General features: G+C 44.1%; 1 protein-coding gene and 1 long non-coding RNA gene across 2 annotated transcripts in view; one reads left to right on the forward strand and one right to left on the reverse strand.

Annotated features, from left to right (window-relative positions):
- LOC122940264 overlaps positions 1-18,977 on the reverse strand; it is a 48,416-nt gene that overhangs the window by 14,593 nt on the left and 14,846 nt on the right. The window contains exon 2 of the long non-coding RNA XR_006390257.1: positions 3,295-3,383. This is a non-coding gene — a long non-coding RNA (uncharacterized LOC122940264). The remainder of the gene's footprint in view (positions 1-3,294; positions 3,384-18,977) is intronic.
- Positions 1-18,977, forward strand: part of EVPL (envoplakin) — a 52,273-nt gene that overhangs the window by 6,340 nt on the left and 26,956 nt on the right. The window contains 11 exon segments of the mRNA XM_044296811.1: positions 6,381-6,480; positions 7,340-7,494; positions 7,663-7,786; positions 8,584-8,706; positions 9,696-9,734; positions 10,411-10,572; positions 11,176-11,283; positions 12,656-12,751; positions 14,062-14,334; positions 17,503-17,660; positions 18,242-18,339. Coding sequence (XP_044152746.1) covers positions 6,381-6,480; positions 7,340-7,494; positions 7,663-7,786; positions 8,584-8,706; positions 9,696-9,734; positions 10,411-10,572; positions 11,176-11,283; positions 12,656-12,751; positions 14,062-14,334; positions 17,503-17,660; positions 18,242-18,339 — 1,436 coding nt within the window.

An 18,977-nucleotide genomic window follows, 5' to 3' on the forward strand; every position in this document is an offset into this window, starting at 1 on the left:
CCCCAAGTCTCCTCTCTCAACGGAGCTGTAGTGTCATCTCAGATCTCCTCTGCATTCATTTCTAAGGGACTGATGGAGCGTTGTCTAGGTCAGTCCCATCGAAGTGAATGGAGCAGTGGGCTGACTCAGGGTTTTTCTGATCACTGGGGATCTCAGCGATCCAACATCTATCACCTATCCTTTGGATTCATGGGCTAACCCCTTTAATTCATTTGATCTATTCATTCCAATGTTGCCAGTGTTTTTATACATTCATTATAAGGCCTGTGACCAGTTTACGATTTCAATCTATTTTCTCCACTGTAAATATTGTTTTATGGTTTTTTTTGGGTTTAATTAAAGGGGGTCTGTCACCAGCGGCATCCTTATGTAGCCAAGCCCAGTGCCAAACAGGTATTGCTCACCTGATTACCTGATCCGCGGCTAACCTGCAGAGAAATGCTGCTTTATATCAATATGCAAATGAGGCGTGTAGTGCATCAAGGGTGGCGACATTGCCATTGGTTCTGCTGGGGCAGTATTATGTGCTGCACTACACTATTGTAAGCCCCACTTACTTGTGTTGCCCCACCTTCAGTCAAGTTGGACCCACCTACAACTTGGGACCATGTTATTTTTTTTCAAGGCCAATTTAACTTCCCAGTCCACCTCTGTGGGACTGCTTGCACCCATCAGAGGAAACTATTCTTGACTCTCAACCCCTATATAATCAATAACGTCTAAGAGGTTTTGAATCTAAGAAAAAAAAAAAAAAACAGAAGGCAGGTGATTGGCTCAAAAGGCAATTGATCTTTGGGGGCCATTTAGGCCCACTATGGTATCAGAACCTGGACCTGCTGGAGGATGCTCTGGTACTCTGATGGGCCAGTCCGACTCTGCATGATCCAATCATTTCTACACCAGCGCATGAGCAGCGCATCGCCAAGTCTCTGTCAGGACAAAAAAAACAAGTACTTCGTCTGCACCTATATGAAAATGACTGGCGCATTGCAGGGTGATGGAAAGAGCGGCCCTGATGGACAACCTTTTTTATTGGCTTTATATAGTATTATTTCCAAACATGAGGCTGTCTTCAGTTTCCCCCAGCGGATTTCCGGAGGTTACTGCAGCCAGCATCATTTAGATAATTCACATTTCTCCAAATTCCTCTAAATAAGGGCTCATGCACACGATCATGGTTTTGGTCCACGTCCTATCCACATTTTTTGCGGATCAGATGCGAACCCATTCATCTCAATGGACAAGCAAAAGATGCGCACAGCGCTCCATATCCATCCATTCCGCATCCCCGCAAAAAAAATAGAACATGCTCTATTTTTGTCCATTTTCCCGACAAGGATCGGACATTTCTGTGGGAGTAAAAAAGAAATGGCGGCAGGCTCTCGGGCGGTATCCAAGTTGTACGGATCCGCGTTTTGCGATTTTTTAGCACTAATGGAGTTGCTGGCGGTGGTCGCCACCTGAGATAGCTTCTAGGGCAGCACCAACTATTAAGGTAGCCTTATTTAAACCCCTTAACGAAAGGCAAATGATTCTGGGTATCAAATCATTACAGCTCTATGCAGGAATAAAAATTGGCTTGGTAAACGCATAGTGTGTTGCATTGTACAGACTAGGGTGTGGCTTCTAGGCTTGTCCTTTGAACCACTAAATCAGTATCATCCAGTTTGACAGTCAGTCACCCAGCCTGTGGTCACACCCTTCTGCACTACTGGCCACAACAAACATGTCGTAGCGGCACGGCTCCCCAGAGCTTCTTACCCGTCAGCATTCTTGTGTACACTATAGGCAGGAATTGTGGTGCGGCCCAAGATTTGGCTGAGGGCTTTGTTACTCTTCTAGATGCATGTCATGACTTACGTTGTCTGCAACAGAACATAGCATAGGGTGTCGGAGTTAGGACTGTCAAACAGGTTGAACTCTCAGGTGCCACTGTGCTCTGTGTTTCTTCAGATGATGCTATTATCTATCTGATGGTATTAAAAAGTAAGCTTATCGTTAGAAGAGCTGAAGAAAATTAAAGTTCATCTGAGTGGATCCTGACTCTATGGTGGTCTACCATGAACTCCACTGACTGTAATTAATCTCTCACCCAATGGACTGGTGCTCCATGACAGCTTACCGCCTCCCTCCCTGCACAATGACCTCTGGAATGGTCACAGAGCATGCCCACAACATTATCCAATAGAAGTCAATGAGTCAACTTAAGTCTACAGGTTCCTATGTCCATATAGCTGTTGTTCAGCATACCTCCCAGTGTTCAGACACCCAGCAATCCTACACTTATCACCTATCCACAGGATAAATGTTGGTCATGGACCAACCCCTTTAACATGAACAGTTGGTTTTAATAATCATCTAGTATGAGACAGAACATAGCATAGGGTGTCTGAGTTGGGACTGTCTAACAGGTTGAGCTCTGGGGTGCCACGGTACTCCCCGTTTGTGGGATGCTATTAAAAAGTAAGCTTATTGTTAGTAGAGCTGAAGGAAATTGAAGTTCATCTAAGTGGATCCTAACTCTATGGTGGTCTACTATGAACTCCACTGTAATGAATTTCTCACCCAATGGACTGGTGCTCCATGACAGCTTACCTCCTCCCTCCCTGCACAATGACCTTTGTAATGGTCACAGAGCACACCCACAACATTATCCTATAGAAGTCAATGAGTCAACCTAAGTCTACAGGTTCCTATGTCCATGTGGCTGTTGTTAAGCATACCTCCCAGTATTCAGACACCCAACAATCCTACACTTATCACTTATCCACAGGATAAATGTTGGTCACAGACCAACCCCTTTAACATGAACACGTGGTTTTAATAATCGTCTGATATGAGACAGAACACGGGATAGGGTGTTCGAGTAGGGACTGTCAAACAAGTTGAGCTCTGGGGTGCCATGGTGCTCCCCGTTTCTTCAGTGGATGCTATTATCTATCCAATGGTATTAAAAAGTAAGCCTATCATTAGTAGAGCAGAAGAAAACTGAAGTTCATCTGAGTGGATCCTGACTCTATGGTGGTCTACTAGGAACATCACTGTTCACTGGTGCTCCATGAAACTACCGAATTGTATTCATCTGAAAAGGACATACAATATACTAGTACTATTACTATTTACAGCAATAATGCAAATTTCTAGGCTGACAATGTAGCACTGGTCTCATTATGAGCATCTGAAGATGTTAAACTTGCATTACCTATGGGCGAGGATGTGACACTTACACAACTATTACCTTCAGGTGTCCATATGACATGCACAAAGCAGCAATGATTCATGAATGTCACATACCATGTAACTTGTAACATACATACATAATCCGTCCGCCCATCCTTCCTTCTCGTGTTGAACAAGTAAAGCTGGCAGCTGCCCCCCGACATCTGCAGTTGAGTAAAACAAAGATGGGGCGTGTCAGATTTTAAGATTCCTTTTGTTCTCTTGGTAATAAGGGATGCCAGGGGTGGCTGCCATTCTTTATTACCCTCTCTCTATGGCAGTAAACTTGTACATGTTGGTTGGGTGAGATGCCTTACCAGTGTCCTGCTCTGTACTGACAAGGAGCAAGAACTCCGAAACAGCTGTCTACAGATGGCTACACGTGGCTCGGCTGACATCACTAGTTATGCTTTGTCTCCTCAAAAGGAATTTAGATTGGGGCCACTGAACTGTTATGGAACTGGGGTTTTGGGTCCCAAATCAGCCCGTAGCAAACCCATCTGCCCCCACACAGACTCTTCTCCATTGGCATAGGGTGCACCATGCAGATGAAGACAAGTGAAGTGAGTGAGCTGTTTTTCAAATGTACTAAGCCTTGTCAAATCTGCTTTCAATATGGATGGATCCAGAAAAAAAGGGGAAAACAGTGGGAAGGCAGATCAGATGTGTGCCCAGACAGCGGCATAGACAGTGGCATTTACCACTAACCTGCGATTTGACTGTAACAAGAACATAAAAACAAGATTGGATGAAAATAGTTTAGAGGCATCCAACATGAACCCATGAATTAATTTTTGGGGGGAGATGGGGGGTACAAACTTTAGGGTATGTTCACAATAGGACAAACTTGACAAAACTTTGGTATTTTTTGGAAGGTGAGATGTGATGAATATATCCATATCTGTGGAAGGATGTGGTGATACTGTCACAATCTCTTTACTCTGCACACACTTCTATTCAGTCACCGTAGGGAATGTATGATCAGAAAATAGGCTATAGTTTCAATCCATTTCTTAAAACATTTTTCTTCTAATTTTCCATGTCACAATCTATATTTTTAAATCCTACTGAAGTCTTGCTGTTTTCACACTCAGCACTGTGTCTCACAATTCAATGACACTCCTGTGCTGTACAGATCACTTCTCAGCAGTCATCTTATTATTATCACAGATAGGATTAAAATGATGGTTAACACCTATGTATACAGATAACACAGGGGATCCACATTCACAATAGGTAATAGTGACAATGGCGTCTGTACAGGTCACAGACCACGCTCGCAACATTTTCCCAATAGAAGTCAAGTCCACTCTACCATGAGCTCCACTGTACTGAATATATCACCCAATGGACTGCTGCTCCATGACAGCTTACTTCCTCTCCCCCCCTGCACAATGACCTCTGTACAGGTTACAGAGCATGCCCACAATATTATCCTATAGAAGTCAAAGAGTCATCTTAAGTCTACAGGTTCCGAGGTCCATGTGGCTGTTGTTAAGCATACCCCCCCAGTGTTCAGACATCCAGCAATCATATACTTATCACCTACCCACAGGATAAATGTTGGTCATGGCCCAACTCCTTTAACATGAACAATTGGTTTTAAAAACCTTCTGATATGTGACACAACATAGTATAGGGTGTGTGAGCTGGGACTGTCACTTGTTGGCAGAACCATGACCTTTGTCTTTCGAGCTTGTAGATCTGGGTATCTCTAAGCTAATGTTGAAATCATTAACATATGAATCAATGGGGCAGTAATGCCCACATGTAGCATCTGCACAACCGGCAGTGGCTCGGAGATAAGGAGAACTTCTTGCTAAAACATAAAGGAGAAAGTGCTGGCCCCATTCTTCTACCACCCTAGCTCATAGCTATGTACCACATGTCAGAAAATAGCTAAAATTTGAGGATCACTAATATAATACTTCTGCAGCTGTGTTGGGAAGGATACCCTAGACAGTGATGGCTAACCTCCGGCACTCCAGTTGTGGTGAAACTACAACTCCCAGCACGCTTCATTCATTTCTATGAAGTTCTGACAACAGCCAAGCACCTATAGATCTTGGGAGTCGTAGTTTTACCACAGCTGGAGCGCCGGAGGTTAGCCATCACAGGCCTAGAATATATCTCAAAGACTAAACATTTTGAGGACAGTGAACAGGCAGAATAAACAGTATAACGATCTAGTGTTATAGAGTTTGTAGACCTCCATCACCAATATGATGGTTGCCATTAGTACCTGTCACCCGACATCTTTTGAACTCGCTATACAAGTAGGATAAATGTCAGCTATGGCTAATTTTCAACCTTTTATCCAATCATGTTTATGGCCGACTACTGTCTGCCAAAAGTATAATGTACCAGGTTGAATTTTTTCACCCGTTGTGAGCTGAAATTATGCGTGCATGATCGGTCCAGTGCTTCTCACAACTCTACTGTACTACTATACGTGTTTGGTTTTTGTAACATATCGTCCTGATTTGCCGTTTGGTCTGGCAGGCTGATTTTTTTTTTTTTTTTGCACTCCGTTGAAGTCAATACGAATCATGGAAAGAGCCAAACCCTGCTTCCTACAGGCGAGGGTCCCAGAGTTGGGACTTGAGTTATCAGGCATTTATGTCGAGATGTCATAATGTGAAGGTGTAGGATTGAAATAACCCTTTAAATATGTGTTGGCTTCCTTCAAAGGGAATCTGTCTTCAGGACATTTACTGGTACATATCTAGCTCAGCTGAATGCAATGGTACCTTTTATTCTGTATGCATATAAGCAGTTAAGTGCACTAAGGGTCGGCCCAAGCCACTCTGTGCACCCTTGCTCCTCATGCTTCCTTTGCCTGCCCCTTCCTCTCCTTCTTGATTGATAGGAGCAGGTTCCTACATAGTCATCTCTTCTGACCCTGTCCATGAGGAAGGAGAGGGAGGTGCTGGCAGAGTGCACAGAGTGGCTCTGGCCCGCCCTCAGTGCACTTAACTTTACCTTTGCATATGGATAAAAAGCACTTTTTACTCAGAATGAAGCAATGGATGACTAAGTGAAAGGTATCAATATATTCAGCTGAGCTAGCCCTACAAGGAATTGTGCCCAGTCCCTTCAAATACTTTATCACTCAACTTTATATGTTTAATATTTAACTGTGACCTTTCCCTCTCCTGTAGGGCGACTGCCAATGAACTGGCTTTGCTGATCTCCCGTATGCAGAAAAATGCAGATCAAGTTGAAAGAAATATCTTGGAGACTCACCAGAAACTAAAGCAGGTAGGGACACCACTACCGAAACTCCCCGATCACTGTCATCCCCTGTGGTTTATAATTCTGCTTCATAATCATGTTATTGGAAATCAGTTTCGGAGAAATGTCCATTAGCCAAGCAACTTGACTGGACTTAGACTAGCTCTGGGCCCCCTCCAATTCTCATGTGTTGGGAACACATCTTCTGTCTTGTAGGCTTGTACCATTGTATTTAAGTGGCTGGTAAGAATGTTTTTTTCAGCTGACCACATACATTAGATTTATATCGGACAAATCTAGCGATATTAGTGGGCCTGGACCACTATCTACTGTACATGGAGACATCCCAACTCTCCCCAGATGGCCAATGACAGGGGAGAAAATGATGGGGCAGTTTTAATTTTAACACCCATTTTGTTCTATAGGGTAAACAATTGTGGATAACTGTTTGATCACTGGGGATCCAACTGCTGGGACCCCAATGATCAGAGGATGCAAAAGTGCCACCAAACTGGCCGATGAGAATGGAGTGGTAGTGTGCATCTGTGTCCATTGCTCCATTCACTTCTATGACACTGCTGTGAGCGCTGCATTCAGAAGTCTCACAGGCGTGAATGGAGCCAAAGGCACGCATGCACACCACTGCTCCATTCTCATCGGCACTTTTGCACCCCTGTTCTCCTAACCACTGGAGGTCCCAGTGTTTGGGCCCCAAGCGATCAAACAATTCTGCCCTATCCTGTGGAAATGCATGAATAAGTTAACAACCACATATAACTTTCTCACCTGTCAATGGGACATGTCTGACATTGTGTTTGAAACTCAGTCGGTCATTCATTATGGTGCAATCTCTTAAATCCATAATATTTCTTCTGCTTCTCGGTAGGATGCCAGTAATTATGCCGTGAAGAAGTCATTTGAGCATCAGCAAGAGAATGCAAAGACCCTAAAGGACTCTGACCTTCTGCTGAAAGATCTTTTCTTTGATGTGGACAAAGCAAAAAAATATGGGCACCCGCAAGCCGAGGAGATAGAGAAGGAGTAAGTAAGACAAAGGCGACGTAGTGCGGAGGGTCAGATGCTGGGAGAACATGTGGACTTTGTTGGAAAGGATGGAAAATGTCCATTATGTATGACAGCATTTGCCTATGGAGCTTGTGCCCTGTGCAGATCCCACAGTGATCTTTTCTTCTTACTCTTTGTCTCCAGCATCCGCCAGCTCCATGAACGACTTACAGCTGAGTGTGCAGAATACAGAGAGGTGTACGAGAATTATAATATCTTACCTGCTGAGCCGAAAGTCAACTGGCCACAGATCCTAAGTAGCAAAAAGGTACATTTATATATTTTATACGGCCATTAAAGGGGTTTCCAGGGCTTTAACATCAGATTGGTTGGGGGTCCGACTCCCGATACCTTGTCGATGAGCTGTTTGAAAGGGCTGTGGTGCTCAGGTAAGCCATGCATCTTTTTTATTGTATACTAGGCATAGCGCAGTACATGCGATAGTGGCTGTGCTTGATGATGTGGCTCAGTCCCATTCACTTGAATGGGAACAAGCTGCACAAAGGCAATGTGACTAATGAATGTCCTGTCATGGGCCCAAAGAAGACTGCAGGGCTCACTGTAGCCATGGGGCACCTTCAAACAGTTGATGGAGGGTTTCAGAAGGAGAAGACAAGAGAAGAGCAGAGAAGAAGGTCTTGCAAGGACCAAAGAGAACTTGTAGTCATGAAGAGATTAGGGCAGATGTGGGTGGCCTTGGATGTCATTGTCAGGATTCTGAAATGAATTTACCAGGCGATGGGTAGTCAGTGAAGAGATCGGCAGAGAAGAGAGGCAGAGGAACTAGGGGAGAGGTGGAGTAACCAGCAGTGGAGTTGGAAGATTTTACTGTAGTCTAGTGGGATAAGGGCATGTAAAACATGTATGATGACTCAGGGTCTAGGAAACAGAAAATTGAAAAAGGTGACAGGAGATGGTATGAGATTGGCTGTGTGGGGAAAACATGAAGCCATTAATTGTGGAATTGTCCTTCTATGTGTGAAGCACTAGATGAGATACCTATGTGAATTATACATAACCATACTCATTACTGCATTCTTCATGGTCATTTTATGCTTTTTCCAGAAAGAAATAGACAATGCTTCATATGGACCAAGCCTGGCAGATGTGGAACGTCAAATGGCAGAACACAACGTTCTGCAGAGAGAGATTGACGAGTACGGGACAGAAATACGTAACCTCCCTCAGGTAGGTTTTTCTAATTGTTGCCTAATACAGAATATGAATCCAGCTTGGCAGTGATGGCAACAGTATTACTTAAAAAACTTGAGGATGCTTTATAGTTCTAGAGTATCATCAGTTCTAGTGGCTGGATCCTCACCAATAGGACCCTGATGACATATCTAATAGATGTGTCAACGATATTAACAGTGGAAAAACACGCCGTAGTCATTCAGCTGGCAGGCTATGTTTTGGCGTTGTACCAGGAGGATACCATCATCAGGTCCTCTGATTCTCTTTGATCATTCTACCATTTAGGAGGATGAAGGGAAGCAATAATTGACTTAAGCTGGTCATACATATTAGATAGATGTTGGCTGATGGTTGAACAGCAGTTGAATAAACAATCATCTGGTGAACGTTCCTTTCGCAGACACGGCCATACACACTTTACTCCATATTGGCTGTTACAATTGTCCAAACTGCCTACAAGTTCAATGAAGACGAGTGATAGACAAATGATCTTTTTGGGAACCTTTTTTCAAAAGAAGATCTTCCGTTCACAAACAATCTTTCTTTGATTGAATGATCTTTTGTCTGAATATTGCTCGAAAATATTAAACACGGGTGACTTCTTTTCTAAATAATGGTCTGTCATTGAATTAAAGGATCGTTCGTAGTTAAATTTCACCTGCCAAACGTTTGTTTTGGTTCAAATCGTCTGTTTTAATCAACTTTAGACTAATGTAAATGGCCACCTTAACTCTTCCCACCCAGGGAGTCATGGGGCGAGGCGTGTGGTGGTAGCTTGGGTAATTCAGGTCTGTAGAACTGATGGATGGCTACATCAGTGATGGAAATATGAGCATCACGATAATCAGCGCTTATAATATGTCTATTGAAGAAGGCAGAAACTAGCTTGAAACCTGTAGAGAATAAGAGACTCGAAGACCTATAATCCATATTGTGTTTTTTTGCTGTGAATTAACAGCCCTTTATGTTCATTGATCTTTCAGGATCAATCTGCTGTTAAGAACCAGTATCGCAGCCTGCAGGTAAGTGACACCAACACTACTACAAATCATTCAGACTTATATCTGCCATATGCCAACACTTTATTAGACACAGTTAAGGTCCTTATAACAAATGATCGCTCCATATGTATAAATATATTGTCCAGATGGTCCAATAACCCCCATAATTTGTGATGTGAGGATAATTAAAACATAGTTACCAAGAAATTACATCATGAATCATTTGACATTTAGATAAAACTATTGATCACTCTCACACATCTTGGTGCACAAAAATGCAACTTGATTGTACACTTTTTAACTCTGCTAGGTTAAAAATTGTTGTGCCTGTAAATATTTTATATTTTTTTGCAGCGAATGAAGCTCAGTTTTTCTGGTGCATAGCTCAAAATCCACTGTGTAGAAATGATCACATGCTGACTACCTGCGGCCAACACTAGAGGGAGCTTGGGAGCTTACTGCCTACTGAGCTCTAATAATATGCGGTAAGCTCCCTCTAGTGGTGGCTGCAGGTAATCAACATGTCTATGTCAAAAACTATGTCTATTCAAAAGATTTGGTGCTCTATATCAGAAAAACTGAGCTTCACTGCACAGAATTTTCAACCCATTTAGATGAAATGAACAAAAAAAATAAAAATAACATTGAGGGTTGGATATTCATCTGGGATGACGTTTTGCATTATTGCTGTTCACAGGAAGATTCAGCATGGCGGGGCAGGCACCTGGGAAGCTTGTACAACCACCTGCACGGATCCACAAAGGAGCTGCTCTACCTTAACGATGAACAGAATAAGATTATGAAACAGAATTGGAGTGATCAAATCACTGATCTGCCTAGCACCCGCAGGCAATATGAGGTGAGCAGCTCTCCATAGTTCAGGCTCCTTTACACTAACAAAGGTATAGATATATACAGTACTGTCTACATGCATGATGCCTCATGATATGGTTATTAAACCTTATATAAAGACTAATGGAAGATAGGGATGGTTGGATTCCTCCGCCCAGCACCCCTGCCGATCAGCGGTTTGAAGATGCCATGGCTCTATGGTCAGCACTACGACCTCCTCCTAAGCCAGCGACGTCATGTTCATTGGTCACATGGCCTATGTGCATCTCAATCCCATTCAAATGAATGGGCCAGGCTGCAATACAAAGCACAGCCGCTATCCAATGTATGATGTTATGCTTGGTAAGCTGTGAGGAGGATGTCCTAGCTCTGCGTTCTTTTCAAACCGTTGATTGATGGGGGTCCCGGGAGTCAGAGCCCCATTGATCTGATGATTGATATCCTATACTGAAGTTAGATCATCAATACTGGGTTCCTGGAAAACCTCATTCATTTTTAAGGTACTACAAATCATCATTTTTAAATATGGGGTTCTTCCAAATCATTTGAGAAGCTCCAGTGTTTTTTTTCAGTAGGACTATAAACTGAAGTACAATTCTCATCATTGCAGCGTTTTAAGGCAGAGGATTTGCTGCCCCAGGAGGAGACGGTGAACAACCTGCTGGATGATGGAGACAGACTGGTAGAGCTCAAACATCCCGCCGCCAGCTGTATCCAGGTGAGCCACTAAATTTTCACAGCCCCTTTGGTCTTTTGCACCTTTTATTCCAGGTCCTCGTGCAGATTTGCACCATTATCTGAGCATGTACAGACACATTTAAAGAACAGTAACATTGCGAAGTTGAAAAAGACCACCTAATACAATCTATTCTCCTGCATTGTTGATCCAGTAGAAAGTAGATAAAACCCCATGAGATAGAAGACAATTTCAGTCATATTAGGAAGGGGGGGGGGGGGGGAATTCCTTCTGGACTCCAAATCTGTCAATCAGAATAAGACTGCACGCACATGACTGTGTTTGGTCCGGAAAACACCATGTGTCGGCTGCATCTCCTGGAGCGGTGTTTGATTCCCTGGTTGTACAGGGTAGAAGCATGACGTGTCTCTGATGGAAAGCGGAACATGATGAGCCAGACTGTTTTCAATATGATTAGGCAAAGCACTTTATGTGTGCTCTGTCCAGTCATTGAACAATGCTCACTAGTGTGAAATTAGTTTAAAAAAAAAGAAAACCCACCAATGATGTTCCAATGGTGCCCTGGTCCCCGCTGCACTCCACTTCCTACTAAGGAAACGGCTAGGAATGCCGCTAAGCCAACCACTGGCTGCAGTGATTACCTGCCTCAGCCAGGGATAGGATGAGCAGCATTCCCAACCATTTCCTCCTGTGTCGAGAAGCAGACTTGGTTAACGCTGGAACAGCAGGGCATCAACGAGATGAGTATAAGATCAATTTTTTAAGCATTTGCAGGCCATGGAGTATTGCTCTAATTGTACAATATCAGATAGGTGCGGCCTGTGGGTCCCACCTCTGGGACCTGCTCCTGTCTCCGGAACGGGGTCCCAGATTTTAAGAGAGAACAAGCCACTCATATGTGGCAACCCTCTATTCACTGCTATGGGACTTCCAAAAATAGGCAAGCACTGGCCCACAGTGGTGAATGGAGGGGGTGCCTGCGCTTGCTCTCAATTGACTGCTATGGGGCTTCTGAAAATAGTTGACCATACTCAATCGCCTATCTTCAAAGGTTCCATAGCAGTGAATGGAGAGGATGCAGTGTATGCATGGTTTGCTATCCCTTCACTTTGGGGCCCCGATTTTGATATAGGATCGGGTCCAAGAGTTGGGACCCACACCTATCTAACACTTATTGCATATCCTATTGATATGCCATAGGTGTCCCAGATGGTAATACCCCTTTATGGAAAAGGTCAATAGAGGTTGTGACACCACCACCTGTCCCCTCAACTCAAGACTACGCAATGCAGAGCCTTTTAAAATATATATTTTAACTAAAAAAGGTATTTATAGTATTATTTACTGCGTTCCTAACTGTCCATTAACTATATATTATTACTGTGTGTCTCAGGCCCACGATGAAGCACTGAAAGGAGACTGGCAGAACTTTCTGAACTTGTGCATCTGTCAGGAGAACCATCTCAAGAATGCAGAGGACTACAAGAAGGTAAAGGGTGTCACTGCTACTGTCGATGCTGAGATTTTTATTTCACTTCCGTGGGAGAACTTTGTTTAGAAACAACATGGTCACGAGATGGCCACACACATTAGACGAAGGTCGGCTGAACCCGAAGATTTTGTCAGGATTGGACAACCATCTAATGTGTATTAGATGTTCAGCCAATGTCTTGGGCAAATAAATGATTGGGCATGTTGAATTTCAACAGGCCCGATACCTTGCTCTCAAGGGAGGTATGCCATCACCAGAGGTGTCTGGCAGCGGCTTACTATTGAGAACACATGCATGCTGGTCTGAATAGAGATCTGAAGGAAGCACTGCTGGTTGAGCGCATGTGTGAATGGCTACCTTTAGGCTCGGTTCCCATAGCCATCGTTATCCAGTCCTGTTGGTTTTGACATCAAGAATATTGTAGTCAGCAGTTATTTGTGTAGTCAAAACCAACAAAAACTCCCACATACTCTAGTCGTTGTCGCCCGTTATACCACTGGAAAATATGATGATAGTGTGAACAAGGCGGTTAGCTTATGGCAGAAGAGGTGTTTGTGCAGCTTTATGAAGGACTTGAGCTCCACTGTATATCTGTTTTTCTAACTAGAAGAAATCTGTCTACAGCGGGTAAGCAATGGCACCTGTTAGGGTATGGTCACACGTGGCTGCCTCGCTGCAGGAATCGCAGGAGGTCTTCTGCAACCTTGAACCTTTGCCATGCAAACTTTAAAAGCTGCATGAAAATCCCACAGTAGCAGTCAGTTTGCGCTGCATTTTATTCTGCAATGCATGTAAGAGATTTCTGAAATCTCATCCACTAATAATGATTCTGTATGGGGACAAGCAATGGCATTAGCGAGCACCCCTCCCCATACTGTGGAGGAGATTGCTGAAAGTAAATGCAACATCATCTCCACCGATGAGAAGGCGATTGCCAGGAAGGAACGGTTCCTTCCCGACAATTGCATGCTGAATTGTCCCATCCAAAGGGACCTTTATCTTTATCAGCGGTACGTAGTCTCTTGCTTTCCACAATAGACCCAGGATCTGAAGTAGTAGGGATTACTGGGGATGATTGCCCAGGGGCATTTCGATCATATATAAGCACCAGCACCATAATGATATCAAATAATGCCATCAACAATGACGTCTATTGTAAACCTTTCACAAGGAAAAATGTGAAGGTTCAACAAAGTGAATGAAACTAGCCCAATGTAGAGCCGAGCATCCGTGTGCATGTACAATATATTACTGTGCTGTCCTCTAAATATAGAAAATTGACAATGGTCTCCGTTCTCTTTGTATAGTTTCATGATGACGCAGATTCTGTGGCCGAAAGCCTGAATACCGTGCGGAAAAACCTAGACACCAAATACTCCCAGCCCAACACACAGGTGCCGGGAGCAGTATCCGAGCTGCTCCTACAGATGGAGAAGGAGGACAAGCAGCTGGCCCAGGCGGAGAAGACCTTGTCCGAACTCAAGCAAAAAGCGCCCGAAATTTTCCCCATCAAGCAGAGGAGGATTAAACCAAAGCAGCCCATTAATCTGGACACCATCTGTGATTGGGATTCAGGAGATGTAAGTTTCTTGTCTGATTCTCTAGTTTCATGAAGATTGCATAAAAGAGAGCTCACATGCAATTTTAATGACAAAGGGTTGTCTTTTTCTTTAAAAATGATGGGCTCTCCTTAGGATATAGATCAGTGGGGGCTCTTGGCACCCCCGGTGATCAACTGTTGGAAGGGGCCTCTGGGGAGCAGTGACTCTTGACACCCCTAGTGATCAACAGTTTGAAGGGTCCTCTGGGGAGCAGTGACTCTTAGCACCCCTGGTGATCAACTGTTTGAAGGGTCCTCTGGGGAGCAGTGACTCTTAGCACCCCTGGTGATCAACTAATTGAAGGGGCCTCTGGGGAGCAGTGACTCTTGGCACCCCCGGTGATCAACTGTTTCAAGGAGCCTCTAGGGAACCCCATATAGTCCTCATAGTTTAGTAGTGGGGGTCTGACTCTCTGCACCCCCCTTTCCCAATCAACTGTTTGAAGCAGCATCTGGGGAGCGCCAAATAGTCCTTATAGTTTAGTAGTAGAGGTCTCAAACCCCCACCCCCCGATCAACTGTTTGAAGGCCCCTCTGGTGAGTGCTACATAGTTCTCTTAATTTACATGTACATTTAGTAGTGGCTGCGCCTTGTATTACAATTCAATAAGGCTTCTTCCCATTCAAGTGCAGTCAGGAGTGTACACAAGTCTCACAGGACCCTATAGCAAAGTGCAACTCCCCAGATTTTATTTTAAGAAATTTTAATCAAAATTATTTTTGAAAAGTGACCCTCCGTCTACCCTACTTTATCTTACTTCTTTGTTGGAAAAAGTGTACCAGGTGCTCCAAAGATATGGCGCTTGTTCTGAGCTCCATATATCTCAACGTATTCACGTGAGATAAGCGGCATAAAGACACCAATAAATCTTCCCATAGAGCTTTATGTCTGTGCATACCCTCAGCATATTATGCCTGAAGCCACCACTCGGGGGAGCTCAATGCATAAACTATTGACTACAATGGACAGAAATATTTGCACTGAGCTCCCCCTAGTGGCAGCTTCAGGAAATGGCAGCGTTTTCATGTTGAAAACAGAAGTTCAACACCAGGCCCCTCTCCCCCGGGGCTCCACATGGCCTCAATGGAAGATACCCCCCAGAGAGTGTAATACCAGGCATAGCTGGTACAGAGTTGTTCCTGGTAAACAATGAAAGGGATGCAATATGGCTCAACGATAACCTCTTTAAAAAAAAAAAAAACTGATAACCCCTTTAAAGGGGTTGTCCCACTTCAGCAAATAGCATTTATTATGTAGACAAAGTTAATATAAGGCACTTACTAATGTATTTTTATTATGCATATTGCTTCCTCTGCTGGCTAGTTTATTTTTCCATCACATTATACGCTGCTCGTTTCCATGGTTACGACCACTCTACAATCCATCAGCGATGGCCGTGCTTGCACACTATAGGAAAAAGCACCAGCCTATGTGTACCCCCACGGTCCCGGCCACAAGAGAGGCCAGCGCTTTTTCCTATAGTGTGCAAGCACAACCACGAATGATAGCTTGCAGGGTGGTGGTAACCATGGAAACAAGCAGTGAATAATGTGATGGCAAAAGGAATCCAGCCAGCAAAGGAGGCAATATGGACAATCAGAATACATTAGTAAGCGGCTCGTATTAGCTTTCTCTACATGATGAAAGCCCCTTGATGAAGCGGCAACCACTTTAAGTGCCAATGATAAGGTTTTGACTCTGGTACCAAGTAACACTATGACATTACTGGTGCCATAATGCTATCTAGCTACCTGTCAGCAGCTGGGCCGCCACTGGTTGGGGAACAAGCTATAAAATTATACAGAAGTAAAAATCGGAATCCAATATAACAGATGAAAAATGTCTTCCTTTTCTTAGAAATAGTACACTCCTAAATAAGTTATAAAGAACCCGTTGTCTGATATGTCTCTCTTGGGCCAGTTTCATACTGGCGTTAGGCTTTTCTGGCAGGGAAACAGCCTGCCGGATCCGTACTACCGACCCCATTCACGGCAAATATGCAGAGAGGCGGCCGGACAAAAAAACGCTGCCGTGCTGCGGTTGGATCTCCGCCGCTTCCCATTATAGTGAATGGAACAGGGCGGACTTTCGGCAGCACACGTGTGCAAACGGTGGTATGGAACCGGCAGGCTATTCCCCTGCCAGAGCAGCCTGCTGGAAAAGCTTTATGCCAATGTGAAACTGGCTTTAGTAAATACTTGTATTCTTCATACTATTCTGGAGCATCTAATAACACTCTGTTGTAAATCCATCTGTTATTCCTCATAGAAATTTATGAAAAAAATGTTACCGGTTCGGTGTGTGTCCATTCTCAGTCTCAGGCCTCTTGCACACGAACGCTGTGCATCCGTTCCGTTCATTGGGGACTGTGATTTGCGGTCCCCAATGCACGGGCAACGTCTATGCGGCGGCCAGCATGGATCGAGACCCAATCAATTTGAATGGGTCCATGATTCGTCCACACCGCAAAAAATAGAACAAGCTCTATTTTCTTGCGGTGCGGAGGCACCGCGGCGTTCCGATCTGTGCTTCCGTAACACCCAGCTGTCAATTTATTCATACATTTCAAAGAGGAATAAGAAAAGAACGGTATAACATAGAGGTCTAAGAAAAGATGCTCCAGAATTGTTATTTCACGGGGAATACAAGTAGTAGCTAAAACACGTATATCCGGAGAAGTTGTAGGTGCTCTTTAAACCTGTAATGAGATCTAGCATTTATAAGTTTATGCGAGAAAGGCATCTGATCCATTTTCTCAACCACTGAAGAGATGAAGAAGTCAATAATTTATTAAAAAGGTTTTTCCTGGTTTTCCTGGCACCACCACAGACGAGCTGTTTGAAGAGGTGGTGGGGCTGCGGTGAGCGCTGCGGCCTCCTCGCAGATAACCAAGCACAGCGCCGGTCATTGTTTAGTGGCTGTGCTTGGTACTGCAGCTCAGGCCCATTCACTTTAAAGGGACAAAGCCGCACATAGGTCATGTGACCCATGACGGTGACGTCACTGGCCTAGGAAGAGGTTGGCCAGAGTGTCAGTGGTCTCTTCAAACAGCTAATCGGATATTGATGACCTAGGAAAGATCCCAGAAAACTCCTTTTAACATTATATGAAATAGCTGAAGACTAATACATCACCTCGCTCCTTCAGGTCCAGCTAAACAAAGGAGAGAACTACATACTGAAAGATAACAGCAAGAAAGAGAACTGGGTCGTGCAGAACCCTAGTGACGGAACAATCAAGGAGGCTCCCTCCGCCTGTTTTGTCATCCCTCCCCCAGACTCAGAATCTACTGAAAGGGTTAACAGGTGAGTGCTGAAGATGTGGACGTTAGGTGGCCACTTACAGGGTAATGTCCACCATCATCTTCAGGCTACATAGAAACCTGAATGTCCATTACTGTACAGGAGAAGGTGGACTTGTTTGGGCTCAGTTGATTTTAAGGTCCATCTTCGTAATCTCAGCTATTGTGTCTTCTATGAATTCATACTATTAGGCCTCATGCACACGTCCGCGTCCGTTTTGCAGCCTGCAAACCGCAGATCCACAAAGTACAGATGCGGTCTGTACGAAGTCTGCATTACACCCATTGACTTCAATCGGTCCGTGGGCCACATTCTGTGGACATATTCTTTCTTCTTCTGGAACGGATGCGGAATGCAAATGGATCATCCGTGTGCTTTCCGCATCCGTATGTCCATTCCTCAAAGAGAACATGTCCTATACTTGGCCGCAAAAATGCAGACCATGGAACCATTGAAGTCAACGCTTCTGCAAAAAATGTGGATGCAACATGGATGGTATCATTTTTTGGGCCGATCTGCAAAATACATATGGCTGTGTGCATAAGGCCTTATCTGTGTTTAATCATGGTCCTAACGTTCGTCAGGTTGGATGCCGATTTAAATGATTTGAAGAAGAAGAAGGCAGCGGTGCAAAATGCTTTGAAATCAAGCAGCCGGGAACCTCAAAAACCCAGCCAGTTAGGTAAGATCCTTATACAAGCTAATACCTGTCCAATGGAGCTCAGGAGACGGGAACCGATTCTCATTGAGGAGACTTGACAGGTGTATAGAGACTTATTTTCAGGCAGTGCACCATGGGAAAACAGCATGCAAATTAGTTCATGTGGGTCTCCCAAGGAAGAGCAACCCCATCTGTAGACAGCTATTTCAGGGGTTCTTGCTCCTTGTCAGTACAGAGCAAGATAGTGGTTGACTGGTTGAGATGTCTTAGGGTTAGGCAAATCTTTGACCACCAGTCGGCAATATACAAATGGATCAGCACTCGTTTAAAGGGCCTTTCATACAAAGTGCAAAGTGAAGAGTAATGATCGTAATTACGATCGTTTGTCCCCCATTCAGTTTGCGTATTGTCAGTAGGACTTCCTGTTTACAAAGGGCAATGTGCCGCCGACAAATGATGATTCTAGGTAAAGAATAAAAGGCATAATCATTTGATTTTGAGGGTCTTCCTCATTTATCACGTGATTGGCGGCACCCTTACACAGGTTAATTATCAGGACAGAGCACTTGTACTGTTGGATCCCAATAATTAACCTGATCCTCGATCCTTGGACACAGCTCGGGGAGGTGGGTGTACTGACCCCTCCGTACTAATGAAAC

This window comes from Bufo gargarizans, chromosome 6 (genome assembly GCF_014858855.1).
Source record: "Bufo gargarizans isolate SCDJY-AF-19 chromosome 6, ASM1485885v1, whole genome shotgun sequence".
Taxonomy (NCBI): Eukaryota; Metazoa; Chordata; class Amphibia; order Anura; family Bufonidae; genus Bufo; species Bufo gargarizans.